General features: G+C 39.2%; 2 protein-coding genes across 2 annotated transcripts in view; one reads left to right on the forward strand and one right to left on the reverse strand.

Moving 5' to 3' along the window:
* Nucleotides 1–987, forward strand: part of Plekhm1 (Pleckstrin homology and RUN domain containing M1) — a 9,389-nt gene extending 8,402 nt beyond the window's left edge. Inside the window, exon 10 of the mRNA XM_070118964.1 lies at nucleotides 1–987. This exon is cut by the window's left edge and continues 537 nt beyond it. The gene's annotated coding sequence lies outside the window, so the exon portion shown is untranslated.
* A 1,085-nt stretch (nucleotides 988–2,072) lies between these two features.
* LOC138860778 (uncharacterized) lies at nucleotides 2,073–4,805 on the reverse strand. Its single transcript, XM_070119111.1, has 3 exons — nucleotides 4,124–4,805; nucleotides 3,732–3,839; nucleotides 2,073–3,493 (listed from the first exon to the last, which is right to left on the reverse strand). Exons 1-3 carry the CDS (start codon nucleotides 4,803–4,805, stop codon nucleotides 2,073–2,075), a joined length of 2,211 nt encoding a protein of 736 aa, XP_069975212.1.
* Nucleotides 4,806–15,000: the final 10,195 nt, after the last annotated feature.

A 15,000-nucleotide genomic window follows, 5' to 3' on the forward strand; every position in this document is an offset into this window, starting at 1 on the left:
TCTGTTCATCATGAAATGAATTTCCTTCACGTTACATATCAGATAGCTCTGTTATATAAAAGTTATATAATTTTGCTTATTTCATGGCCATAAGAATGTCATTATTCTCTCAAACACTAAGTCAATATTTATTTACTTTTAAAGATCAAAAAGCATTATAATGGAATTCCTAAGCATAAGTGTTGCAGTAGTTTCATCTGGTTAAGGAAAATTGGAAGTTCATCATTTTCATTTCTTATTTTTCATGGGTCTTGATGTCAGTGTATAAAAAGAGATACACACTTACAGTCATTACTATATCTTTCATATTTCTATGTTCAGTGCTGCTGCATTTCCAAAGGAATGGTAATTGATAATAAAACATTGTGCCTTTTTAAGTAATTCCATTAATTGTTCAAGAATAAAATTTAATGTGCAAATATATATTAACGTGAAGTTCTACATGCTATATTGATTTGATTTTGAATATTCAATGAATTGTGCTTATTGCAAATGACAGTTCACATATGCATTGTTGTTTGTTGTGAGAAATAGTTGCCCATTTCTGTGTTCAAACCATGCAAAGACTTGAACATTTTGTCGGAATTAATGATTAAAAAATGGGACAAGATATTTTTTTCATATGTTTGCCTATATGATATATTACCTAATTTTGGTATTTAATTCACATTGCTTTTGAATGAAGGGATGCCTGAATGTTTAAAAAATGATGATATCATTGGTTTAAGAAAGTGATTGCATTCTAATGTATTTATCATGATATGGTAGAATACTTGTGATATTACTACATTATTAATATTAAATGAATAAATGATATACTGATAATCATAATTTCATCATATTCATAACAGTGGTATGCATTCTTAAACCAAATTCTTTAATGGAATGATTTTGTAAAAATGTTAATTTGTTTATTGCTGTATGTGGATGAATTGTAGGTAGTTTATGAAAAGAGGATATACCAGAAAATATAAATATAAACTGCAACTGAGTCTTATTACCTATATTGGTATTGAAGACCTTTGTAAAAACAGTTTCATCGGAGATCAGCTAAAGAAGTACTGCTATCAGTAAGTAAAACATGAGTGATTCTATTGTAATTTTTGTTGAATTAAATTCAGTTTTGCCCAATGTTAGAGTTCCGCTAAAGGACACTTTTGAGCTGTTCGTTACTACCCTCCAATCCCCTCTTGTTCTTCACCTCTTTTTTCCCCATCTTTTCCCCTTTTTTTCCCCTTTTCCCTCTCTCTTCTCCCTTCCTTGTCTCTTTTTCTCTCTTCCCACCTCCTATTTCTTCCTCCTCCACTCCTCTCTCCTTCACGTGCTTCCACCTCCCTTGTTCCATCTGAATTTGAGAATAATTCATACTGTCTTCTTAAGTGGTTAATGGCAATTAGCAATAATCAAAATTTTTGTGTTTATTATTATTTTTTATTGTGTGAGCATTCATAAAATCTAACTATATTGAATATGAGGAATTTGTCTAAGTATTGATCTTAAAAACAAATTTAAAAAATAGTTTCAATAACTACAGTAACAACTATGAAAGGAAGATGATAGGGATGATTTTTAAAATGATTGAAATTAATAAACATATAGGCAATAGCATGTTGCCTTCAGCTTGTCTTAAAACAGTCATTAATAGCAATAAAAGTGCCTCAAATATCTTAATAAAGATCTCAATATTGCTAATATATATAGCCTTCTGTTCCTTGTTTCCTCAGCCATAACATTTGCTTTGAAATATGTAAGAGGTCTTTGTTTTTTGTTTTTGTGTTTTAAATAAATCAGCCGATCTTTTATCTTTTATGCATATCCCTCAAGTTTTAGACCAGTGGCTTGAGTAAGATTGTCGTGGAAGGCTGGCCGGGGTTGTTGATGTTGTTGTTATTGCTATCATCATCATTATTATTATTATTATTATGATTATTGTCATTATTATTATTATTATTGTTATTATTATTATTATTATTATTTCTTCTATTCACAAGATTAATGTTATATCTTGGTTAATGAGCTGCAATAGCGGACCACAACCAGAGGTCTTAGATATTGCAGCATCCCTAATTTCTTCATTTCATGTCCAAGACTTTCCGAATAATCCTGGCTGTTCCAAGTAAACAAGGCTTTTGTAACATTTCTGCTGTTATTCCCAAATCTAGCTTTTTAATCCATTTTTCAAAGTCTTTCGTCACAGATCCTAGTGCCCCTACAACTACAGGGATTACTTCAACTTCTTTCATTCTACACATTCTTGCAATCTCATATTTCAAGTCGCAGTAAGTGTTGCACTTTTCTTCTTCTTTCCTTTCAATACGAGTGTCAAATGGGCATGCTGGGTCGATAAGAAGGCATTTTTTGCTATTTTTCTCAATTACAGTGATATCCGGTCTATTGTGTTCCAGTATCTTGTCTGTTTGTATGGGGAAATCCCATAAAATCTTGCACTCGTCGGATTCCATTACTTTTTCAGGCTTGTGTGTGTACCACTTATCAGATTTCTCAAATCCCCATTTTTCACATAATTTCCAGTGGATCACTTTTGCAACATTGTCATGCCTAACTTCTTTGTATTCCTTCTGTGCTAGTTTCTGGCATTCTGACACAATATGTGCCACTGTTTCTTCTGCAGTACCACACACTCTACAACTTGAATGAATATCCTCTCCATAGACTCGTTTCCTCAAATTCCCTGTGCAAAGGGCTTGATCTTGTGCTGCTATGATTGTACTTTCTGTTTCTTTTTTCAAATATCCTTTTCTTAGCCAATCCCATGATTTATTGCTCTTTACTTTCACCGTAGCTTTATGGAACTGTCCATGCAATCCTTTGTTCTCGTATCTCTCTTTATGACTTTTCTGTATATCCTCTCTGCTCTGCCCATGTTTCTTGTTCTCAAGAATACTACTGATGTTTACTTCCTTCAACATGTTTTCTTCTGACGCGCGTAAGTACTTATCAAGACTGTTGACTTCTGCCTGCACACAATCTTCAACGCCAAGCAAGCCTCTTCCACCATCATATCTTTTCAAGTACAACCTATCAACATCTGCTTTTGGGTGTTGCGCCCCATACATTGTCATCAGCTTTCTTGTATTCCTGTCCATTTCCTCCAATTCATTCTTTGTCCACTCTATGATTCCTGCTCCGTATCTGACAACTGATACCGCTCTTGAATTAATGGCTGAGATTATATTTCCTCCATTTAACTTTGATTTCAATATGTTTCTGACCCTTCTGGTATATTCTTTCTTTACTTGATCTTTCATTTGATCATGCTTTATTCCATCCACTTCCAAGACACCAAGATACTTGTATCCACTTTCCTCAACATTTCTCATCATTGCACCATCTGGCATGCAGAGGCCATCGCTTTCAACTATTTTTCCTCTTTTTATGATTAGCACTCCACATTTAGATAATCCAAACTCCATCTTGATATCTTCTGAGAATATTCTGACTGTATTTACTAAACTATCAATTTGATCTTTATCTTTTGCGAATAATTTCAAGTCGTCCATGAAAAGTAAATGGTTAATTCTTTCTCCTTTCTTCTTTACTTCATAAAAAAATATTTATTTTCCTTAGCAACAGCGTCAACGGGATCATCGTCAAAACAAACAGCAGTGGTGATAAACTATCCCCCTGAAAAATTCCTCGCTTTATTTTTACGTTTCCAAGTCTGGTTTGGCCCGCATTTAATTCTGTGTTCCACTTTTTCATTGACTCGCTTATGAAAGACTTGACATTGACTGCTATTCCAAACATATCCAAACATTTTTCTATCCAGCTATGAGGGACCATATCGTAAGCTTTACGATAGTCAATCCATGCAACAGCTAGTGAAGTTAAACGTGTTTTACAATTGTTCAAGATCATTTTGTCAATTAGAAGTTGGTCTTTAGTCCCACGGCTTCCTTTTCTGCAACCTTTTTATTCCCATGTCAATAATGCTGTTTCTTCAAGATAATTATACAATTCTTCCGCTATGATCCCAGTCAGTAATTGTCAACTGCGCTTCCTTTTGCTAAATCTTTTACACAAAGTACTGTTTTCCCTGTCACCATCCATAGTGGCACGTTTTTTTCTTGGAGACACTTATCCAGTTGAATTGCTATCTTACCATGCAAATTAGTCAAATTCTTTATCCAATACCCTTGCACTCCATCAGGACCAGGGCTTTTCCAATTCGGTATTTTCCTTATCTGCTTTCGCAATTTCGGTGTCTCGATACGTATGTCTCCTTGCACTCCTACTCCTGCTAACTCATCCTCCACATTCTTCCACCACTCTGGATTCTCCTTGTGTTTTACTGAATTGTCCCATATGTCACTCCAGAATCTACTACTTTCCTCTGCATCAGGTACCACCATTTCCCTTTTCACTCCATCTAATTCATCGAACAATTTCTTTTGGTTTGATTCAAACAAGCGATTCTGTCTGTAATGACTTGTCCTATTGTCATATCTTACAAGTTTTGCTCCAATTGCAACTAACCTTTGTTGAACTTCTTCATGAACTACAGATACTCCCTTTTCTTCAATGCAATATTTCCTTTCGAGCTTTGTTATTGTACCTTCATTTCTCAACTCATTTCTTTTCATCCTATTCAACTGGCCTAAATCCTTGCGCAAAACCTTCTGTTTGTCCAAAATTCTTCTCCTCCAATGCGGTGTCTTGTCTTCCTTCCTATTCATTGCCTTATACCCCACCAACTCCGATACATTTCCAGCTGCACGCAATACTATGTTTGTTTCCGTTATTGACTTAGTGCTGATTATAGCTAGGACTTTGTTCACTTTCATTGTAGCTGCTTTGACTTTCTTCCTATCACTATATCTGAGGTTTGGAGGGCTCTTTTACGGATTTTGTCTGATCTCATTCATTAATTTTCGCAATACTTCTTTTTCTTCTTCCTCGTAGTTTTCAATCTCCGCTCTTCTGATCAACATTTCATCATCTTCAGGAAACATCCAGTTTTCTTCTCTTTCATCTTTGAGCTCTTCTTCTTGCTGCTCATCGAAAGGCCTATCACTTGTCTCTCTTGTGAGTTCTTGATCAGTGCCACTTTGAATTACCATTTCCTGTTGTCCTTCAACATCACTTCCTTGTATAGCTTGTTCTTCTTCCGCTTCCTCATTGTTGACTGCATCGCCAGTTTCTTCGCTGTGACTATTCGCACACCTTTCAATTTCCTCAATTTCCATGTCTGTAAGCCATTTATTCACCCGAATTTGCCTGGCTTGATCTGCTAATCTTTGCTCTGTGATGGGGAACACTCCTATTTCGTCCCATATCTGCTTCATTCTCTGCCTGTACTTTCTTTTTGTGGGTTCACTTCTTATCCAGCATTCAATCGCAATCTTGTTCACTTCCTTTTCCCATTTCATTCGTTGGTTTATCCGACCCGTAGCCTGATGACGACCTGCAGGAGCCGGATCGGAAGCTCCTTGCCTGACGGGCGCGACGCCTTCACCCTGATGGGCTCCAGCCTCGTTGACGCCGTTATGTTCAATTTCAGTATTTGACATTTCTCTCAATTAGAGGGCGTGTTTTATGGTTACCATCAACCAGTATTTTTATCGAGATACCATCTCTAGAAAGATTGTCAGCCAAGACTAAAGAGCTCTTTCTACCCATGAGGCAAGGCTATTCCCCGCCGAACGCCAACCCGGTATTTCAAGACCACGGGGGAATTATTATTATTATTATTACTACTACTACTACTACTACTACTACTACTACTACTACTACTACTACTACTACTACTACTACTATTACTATTACTATTACTATTATTGTTATTGTTACTGTCATTATAATCATTATTATTATCATTATTATTGTTATTATTACCATTATTAGTATTTGTATGATCATGATTATTATTATCCTAAAGTTTTGGTTGGAAAGAATATTGTAGGCCAATTTTCTGGGGCAAGTATTATTGTTCATAATAAAAATATACAGTGAAGCCGCATCCTCAAGATATGCTATATTATGAGGCATAGAAACCATGAAGAGATTGCTAAATTGTTTTTTCTTTCATTCTTTCTCGGCCCAAGATTGATATTAGGGGTTTGAGGTTGTGTCCGAGGTTGGAGAAAGGGTCCGCAGGTAAGGTAAGGAATCACCTTCAAGGAATCGCGCTCTTTAAGACAGATTTTAACGTCTTTCAGCTGCTATTCGCCTACCATTTTACTTAAGCATTGAACGAATATGCTATGTCTGTTATCGGGTATTTTTTTCGTCTTTGTAAAACGAGTTTGTGTTTTCGGGCTCCACAGTCATCAAAAATATAATAATTATTATTATCGTTATTACTGTCATTCTTATTATTATTATTACTGTTATTATTATCAGGTTTATTATTATTATCATTATTGTTATTTATATTGTTATTTATATTGTTGTTATTTATATTGTTATTTGTATTGTTATTTATATTGTTATTTATATTATTGTTGTTGTTGTTACTACTACTACTACTACTACTATAATCATTATGATTACGAGGATTATTCATATTGTTGTTATAATTATTATCATCATCATTACCATCATCATCTTCATTAATATCATCATTATCATTCTTCATCTGATTATTATTGTTTTTATTTTAATCATTATTTTATCATTATTATTATTATTATAATTATCATTATTATTATTATCACAATTATCATTATTATCATAATTATCATTATTATTATTATAATTATAAATATCATTATTGTTATTACTCTTGTTTATGTAATCTTCATCATCATCATCATCATCATCATCATCATCATCATCATCATCAATCATCAATCATCATCATCATCATGAATTTTGATTTGGTTATTTTTTTATTATCAATGTCACTATTATTTTTGTTATCATCATCAATAATAATAATCATCATCTCATCATTATTTCTCATTATTATCATTATTGCTGCTGTTGTTACTATCATTATTATCATCATCATCACCATTATTTTTATTATTATTATTATTACTTTTATTATTATTATTATTATTATTATTATTATTAACATTACAATGGTTATGATTATTGTTATTAATATTATTGTTACTATTATTTTAATGATAATTATGATAATGATTAATGATGATTATTATTATTGTTATTGCTACTGTTGTTGTAATTATTATCATTATTGTTTACAATATTTTAATTATTATTATCATCATCTTTATTATCGTTATCAATTTCATTATTGATAAAAATGATAATGATTATTATTATTGTTATTATTATTTTTATTTTTATTAAATGATGATGATGATTATCATTATCATTATCATTATTATTATTATTATCCTTATTATTAGAATTGTTATCATTATATTATTATATTGTTATTATTATCACTAACAACATTATCAAAATTGTTATTACTATTATCATTAATCTTATGACTATTATCATCATTATTGCTATTGTTAATATCATCAGTCATAATTCTGTCTTGTCTGGCAATGACTGACGACATCAGTATTAAAGAATATAGAGAATAATACACATGCTGTTTTATAACTGATTATGATCTTTATTGCAATTATTATTATGGTTGTGGTTATTGATATTATTATTATTATTTTTAATGTTGTTATTACTATTATTATGATTATTATTATCATGATCATCTTTCTTAGAGGCAAGTACAGTTCAGTGAAGAATTTAGCCTGTCAGTTTATGCAAATTTTTTAATTACACAATTAGCCAAGGGGGAGAGGTTAAGAAGGGAGGTAGGGGGAAATGGATAAAAGGGAAATGAAAGAGGGAAGAGGGAGACACGGACAAAAAGGGGTTTAAAGAGAAAAAGGGAGATGGGGAAAGGGAAATAAAGGGGAAACAGAGAGAGGACTCAAAAGGAAAAGGTTATGATTAAGGAGAGGGAGGAAGAAGCGAGAGGGGACTCAGAGAAAAAAGGGGGAATGGGAGAGGGAGGGAAGGGGTTAATGGAGTGAAAGAGAGGGGGTAGTTTAAGGAGGAAGAGGAAGGGAGGCGAGGGAGTGGGGGGAGGGGAGGAATGGCTGAAAGGACGATTTGGGAGTAAGAGTGGGTGGCAGAGTGGGAAAGGTAGAGGGAAAGGGGAGGTAGAAGAGAGGCGTACCTCTTATCCAGGGGTCCGGTAACTTGTAATGGTGGTAATAATTATCATTATTATTGTTATTACTATTGTCATTTTTGCATCATTAATATTAGCATTGTTTTTGTTATTATTATTATTATTATTGTTATTGTTATTATTGTTATTATTGTTATTATTATTATTGTTATTATTATTGTTATTGTTATTATTGTTATTATTATTATTGTTATTATTATTGTTATTATTATTACTACTAATACTACTATAATTATATTTTGTCATTATTAGATTTATCATTGTTATTATTATTATTATTATAAATATTATTATTATGAATATTATTATTAGTATTATCTTTATCATCATTATTGTTAGCGCCAAATATTTGCAATTATTTCAGCCAGTGGGTAGAGCACGACGTTGCCAGGCGTACGAAAATTTATCGGGTCAATGTTTAATGTTTGAAAATAGATGTGCTAGACATCAAAGGTCTATAGCTATGGTAAAGTATTGTGTCGGTAAGGGCAAAGGAGAGTTAAAGATTATGTTAAAATGTATTAGATATCAAAGGTTTGAGAGCGTTATAGGATAGTATGGTAATGAAAAGGGAAAAAAGGGAGCAAGTGATCTAGAGCAAAAATCAGTAGAAAGGGGAGGGGTAAGAAGGTAGGGCAATTGAGTGAATTATGGTGTATCTGTCACTGGGGAAGGTATAGGAAAATGTTCAAGGTAGAATAGAGGTCGCTGTTGAAGAAGTAGAAGAATCCAGGGTGAGGGGAAGGTGTTAGATGTCAAAGATTAGAAGGTGTTATAGGAAAGTATGGTAACGAAAAGGGAACGGAGGGAGGTAAATGAAGTAAAGCAGGGATTAGTAAAAGTGGAAAGGTTAAAGAGGTAGAACAGTTACGTGAATTGTATTGTATCTGTGACTGGGGAAGGAATGGGGATAATAGGTGATAACGGTAGATATGGTAGTCTTAGTAGTAGGGGATTAGGTATCTGAGGGTTGAGATAAAGGATCAGGAGGAGGTGAAGTATCTGGTGGTTTGATAGGAAAGGAAACTGTTGTAATAGAAGGAATTCGTGCGGTAGAGAGGGTGGGGTATGATGGGAGGGTGTAGGAGGAAGGGGGTGGGGGAGGAGGAGGAGGATGGATATCTGCTAATACTTCAAATGCTGAAGGAGTAGAAAGAGAGGGATTGGGGGTGGGTGAGGGATGAGTGTTCCCTTGGGTCATACTTAGAAATGGTTAATGGTTAAAAGCAAAATAAATGTGCTATACATCTAAGGTCATATAGCACTGTGGGAAAGTATATTAGAGGAGGGGTGAAGGGTGATAGTTGCTATGTCAACTATTTAGAGTAATCTTGAAAGGTTAAAGATGGGTAAAGGAGTTGCTGTGTGAATGGGCTATAGTTAAGGGAATTACATAAGTGATTCACGTGTGTATCCAAGAGGGAGTGGAAATGATAGAGGCGATGGAGGGAGGGAGAATGTACGTGTAGTTGGAGTTGAGGGGGATGGGTTGTGTTGGGAGGGAGTAGGAGGAAGTTGTGTAGGGGAAATATGAGTAGGGAGGAGGATGGGTGTCAGAAGGATGGATATCGGCAGTAGTTGGAGTTGAGGGGGATGGGTTGTGTTGGGAGGGAGTAGGAGGAAGGGGTGCAGGGGAAATATGAGCAGGAGGAGGATGGATATCGGCAGTCACTTCGAGTGCAGAGGGAGCACGAGTTGTGGAATTTTGTCTCAACCATATAGCTGTGAATATCTTCCATAGTTTCTGCAGTGGAGTTGGTTGGAGAGTTCTGTGAGCCAAAGGTTTTCATATGAGGGGAAGAGGAGACTGGTGTCTGAGGAATAAAGGCAAAGGTAGGTGGAGGTGAGTGTGCGGTAGGGGAAGAAGGGGTGGAACGTTTAGTCTGTCTGCTGCGGGTAGTGTGGGGAGGGAGAGCGACGGTGTTGGGGATGTAGTTGAAATTGGAGTGTCTGGATTTAGAGTGGCAAAATAATTTAATTGGGGAGGCAGAATTTAGAAGTGGAAGTGGGTAAGTAAGTAGTTATAGGGGAGGGAGTAGGAACATCTTGAGGTGGAGGGGGAGGGGCAGAGCGAGCGACATTACTAGAGCAGGGAGTATGTCGGCGTGCTTCCTGCGTAGCTTCACGTAGAATGAGACCATTTTTGTATTTGAGAATTGCTACCTCAGACAAACTATAAAATACATTCTGGGGCCGCCGCAGTTAGCACGTGCGTGTTTGTGCAGGGCAGTTTGATCCGTTTGACCAGGTTGGGCACAGGGGGTAGAGCTGATGAAGTTGAGGAGGAAGTTGGGAGAGTAGGAGTCTCGACTTGGTTGGATAATGCACTAGTAGGCATTGAGGAGTGGGTAGTAGTTGTAGTGTTCAGAGTCGTGGTCAAAGGAGAGTCTGGGGTCGGGGAGCCGGGAGAGTTTGAATTGATGGGGCTATTGATGAAGGGGCAAGCCTCATTGCTTCTTTTATGAGTATTACTTCATCACTGGCCATGGGAAGCCTTGGCTATGTTGTGGAAATAAACGGTCCACCCCTGAGGGTCCCCTTGACGGGTAAGGGCTAAACAACAAAACAGGGGAATACCGTGCCCATGGTTCCCTCAGGCCGTTCAGGGGCCGGATTCTCAAAAGAGCATTAAGTTAAGGATGGAGGCCTTAACCGCGACCCAAGTTAAGGCCCGTCAAAGGCGCCGTATCTCGGACTTAGCTTCGTATGCACAAACGTTTTTTAAGGCGTTTTATCCCTGCCTAAAGTTCCGCAGCGCCGCAAATCACTTAAGGCGTCGGATCTTCGGTGGCCAATCACAGCTGCCGTTTCAGGCGGCTCTTAGGGTATCTTGACCAATCACAAGTCGTAAATGCCAATCAGCTGATTTCGTAAACACAACCCTGTGTCCAGTCCGTGGCGTGATAAAACTTTAAAACAAAATTGGTATTATTGAAAATGCAACCCCGCACCTAAATTAAAGAATCTCAGCTTACCCAGTGGTACAACACATCATTCTAAAAAATTGCCTCTATACCATTTTCTGCGCAAATTGATAATAACGGTGTTACAGAAGGTATAAAGTACACAATTTCCAGGAGCCGCAGTAAGCTTACGCCTCCAACGCCGCGATAAATGACAAAAAGTCGTTAAGAGTGACGGAAAATTAGACGGATTTGTAGCGGATGACGTGGGCAAAGGAAATCATGTGAGGCAATTAGATTCGAGCGTGAACGTGATGTGAACATAAACACTCAGTAGAACCAATCAGATATGGAATAGGTCATCACGTGGCAAAAGAAATGCGTCAATATACTATGCTTGCTAGTATTCTAATGATTTTTCTCGAAGTTACCCCTCAAATTAACTGATATGTGTCATGCCCTCCCCAGCTATCGGGACCGATATCGTAGTTATACTTCGTTTGCGAAGGAAATGAGCGCTAGATTCGCACGGAGCACGACGAAAGCTATTATAAAATTATTCTATTCACCCAAAAAAAACGGTGTGTGGTTGCATCTATCGGGAAAAGCAAATCACAGTTATGTTGGAATACTACACTTGTTGCCTTATTTAGTATTCCACAATTAGTTTATGTACACCTAATAACACCGTAAGTGAGTAAAATACAAATTGTAATGTATTAATTGTTCTAGGACTGAAAAATGTCATTTATGCTTCGCCGTAACTCGCTAAGGCTGCTCTCCCCCTGCCTTAACAGAGGGCGCCTTAACTTGCACCAATATGGCGGGCCCCTTCCTTTGTGCATGGGCCTTAAGATCGCTGGCCGTAAGTTAAGGTGCCTTAAGGAGATACGGCGCCTTAACGCGTTTGAGAATCCGGCCCCAGGACTGGCACGAAGTCAGCCTTTCATCCTTTTAACACGGCTCTTACACCTCAGGGAGTAGATAGTAGAAGGGGTTGGAGAAGGGACGGAAACGAAAGAGCTGGAGGGAGAAAAGGCCATGCAAAATTAGCTGAGGCCCTAGGCAGGGGAGATCCCTGCACTGGGTCTCAGTCTCCGTCTCCAAAGCCCCCCCCCCACGACAACAGGCAAAGGATTGGGGGGGGGGGTAAGGCAGGGAAGTAGGTCATTTTCAGTCTGATCAGTCCTTGCCATACACGGGACAAACATTTGGAGGAATAAAAACATTACCAGTACAAGTATTAAGAGAGGTTCGACAAGAATGGGTTTACCAGTAAGGTCAGATTCAGATGCACCTGTAACAAGCTGTGAACGATCAGAGCGACTGTGAAAGGTAACCTTGCCTACTTGTTTCTGGAGGCACTTCTGAAAGAGGAGGGTATTCTCAGAATAGGGGGCTGTGGGAGGAATCACAAATAATCGATCCCACTTGGTTGGGTCAGAGAGATTACTCAGAAGGTTTGTAGAAGGACAAGGGCGAAAGGAAAATGGGGTGGCGTGGAGTGGAGTAGAGTAGTTCTGCGGAGGGGAGGACAGTAAGAATGAATAGTAGTAATAAGGGAAGAGGGGGTAGACACGAAAGAGGACTCTGCAGCAGATTAAGAGGAGAATGTTAGGGAAGGGGTGCTTTCCAGAGGTTGAGTTAACTTGGGTGGGTGTTCGGAATGGTTAGAGTTGTTCGTAAGCGTAGAAGAGGAGGTATTAGTATCAGTGGTCGGAGCCATGGTTAAAGGAGGGGCAGGGGTCTAAAAAAGATTAAAATTAAATTCTGATAGGCTAGTTGATATATGGCCAGGCCTTGATGCCACTATAAGGAATAAAGAATCACTGGCCATGGTGAGCCTTAGTAAACTGGGGAAAAGAAACCATCTACCTCTATGGGTCCTCTTAAGGGTAAGGGCTAGGCAATTAACCAAAGGAATGCCGTGCCCGTGTCCCCCCGGAAGCCGTTCGTGACTGACAAAGCCAGCCTTTCATCCTTTCAGCACGGCTCTCACACCTTAGGAATAGGATAGAAAAGAATAAAGTTATGGAAGAGGAAAGAAGAGAATAAAGGACCAAGCAAAATTAGTAGGCAAGGGCTGAGGCCCAACGTAGGGGCCTACATTGGGGTCTCGGTCTTAGTCTCCTTGCAAAAAGACAATGATTAAGAATAAAAATTAAAATGAACAGGTGGGTTTCAAAGTTCACTACCATCCCTCCCCCCTTATGGAAAATGCCTTGTGAGGAACATTACACCTGGCACAATCTCGAGACATTCACACTGCGAAAACGACTTGTTCTGTTTTATTTTCATTGTCACTATTACTATCACTACACTTCACTGCACTATACTACTCTGCACTAAAATGTCACAGCGTCCTCTAGCGGCGGTAGCTTCTATAGGCAGCTTATCCCCTTCCTCAGCAAAGTCCAGCTCTGAGGAAGACGTACAAAACCTCAGCTGATTAACGTGCACACGGGCGGCACGGTGAGGGGCCTACAGATCCAGCTCGTCATATGTGACTGGACCTAGCTGCCTCACAACATGGCATGGCCCCAACCAGTGATCGCTCAGTGATCCTCAGTTGCCTTCAACTTTCCTCAGGACCAGTAACCCTTGCTCGAAAGGCAGGAGCGACTTTCAGCCTGGTCGTAATGAGCTTTGTTAGCCTCCAGTGTTTGTGGGCTCACTTCGACTACCAGACATCGGTCATCCGCTAACTGCTGCACTATCAACCCTTCGTCAGCTGTTTGCACATTGGTGAGGGATGGCCTCCAACAGACCAACAGGTGAAGGGCGGTGTTGAGTGCAAGACGAACAGACGGTAGGTAGATGGGCCACTGAGGTGTGTGCTGATCAAAAGAGGCAAGCGCATCTTTGACGGCCCTGTTGCTGCGCTCGACAACTCTGTTGGACTACGGAGGAGTGCTCACTCTCAGCATTTTGAGAAGGGAGCGCCACTCGTCCGACGAGAATTCCAGACCGTTATCGGTGTGCAACTGGTCTAGTGGCCCGAACAGCATCACGTAATGGTCCATGAATGCTGCAAGGACTGTCTGCTCTCTTGTCTCTCAGGAATCAGCTGCCGGAGGCGGGTATGATAGTCGATGATCGATAGTACATAATATCCCCGTGATGAGACTCGCAGATCCACAAGGTCAGCAGACACCATGTCTAAGGTGGCCTTAGACAGAGGGTGGCGTTGCATTAGTGCACGCGGGGCCGGCCCCTTACGACGTTGACAAGCCTTGCATCAGGTGATGTAATTTCGTGATAGCGTGAGCATACTGGGATTGCAGGCATTGCAGAGGTTTCGATAGGTTGAGTGAGGATGAGTGGCTGCAGGTTGGCAGTGAGTGAAGTGAAGTGCAGGGCCTGCTGTTGAAGGTACTGTAGGACATAAGGTCTGACGCCCTCTAGCCAGATCAGAAAGTCCATGCAGGTGGGGTCTGGTAACTGCTGCTTCCTCATCTGTCTTGGCTCCAGGGTCTTGGCTCAGAATCATCTTGGAGCTGCTCAGGCGGGTCAGGCAAGGGGAGCTGAAGAGGCTGATCCACAGGGCAGGCTTCATCTGCAGATGTTGGTGTAACTGCAGGTCAGGGGCCATGATTGCTGGCACCCTGCTTGTAACAAAGGGTGAAGTCATAGTCCCCTAGTTTATGTGCATACCGACTCAGCCTGTTGCTCTTGGTGCGCCTGGAGAAAACATAGATGAGGGGTTGGTGATCTGTCCAGGAAGTAAAATGGCAGCCGTAAATGTAAGGTTCGAACACCTGGACAACCTCCACGAGGGCAAGTGCCTCGAGGTCGATGACTGAGTATCTCGTCTCTGCCTCCTTCAGCACTCTTGACCAGTATGCAATGGCATGTGGCACACCATCACTGCTCCACTGAATGAGGACACCTTCCAAGGCTTGGAAACTTGTGTCGAAGTGTACCTTAAATGGTTTGCTGAAGTTAGGAAGCCGTAAA

Source organism: Penaeus vannamei, chromosome 43, assembly GCF_042767895.1.
Source record: "Penaeus vannamei isolate JL-2024 chromosome 43, ASM4276789v1, whole genome shotgun sequence".
Classification (NCBI taxonomy): Eukaryota; Metazoa; Arthropoda; class Malacostraca; order Decapoda; family Penaeidae; genus Penaeus; species Penaeus vannamei.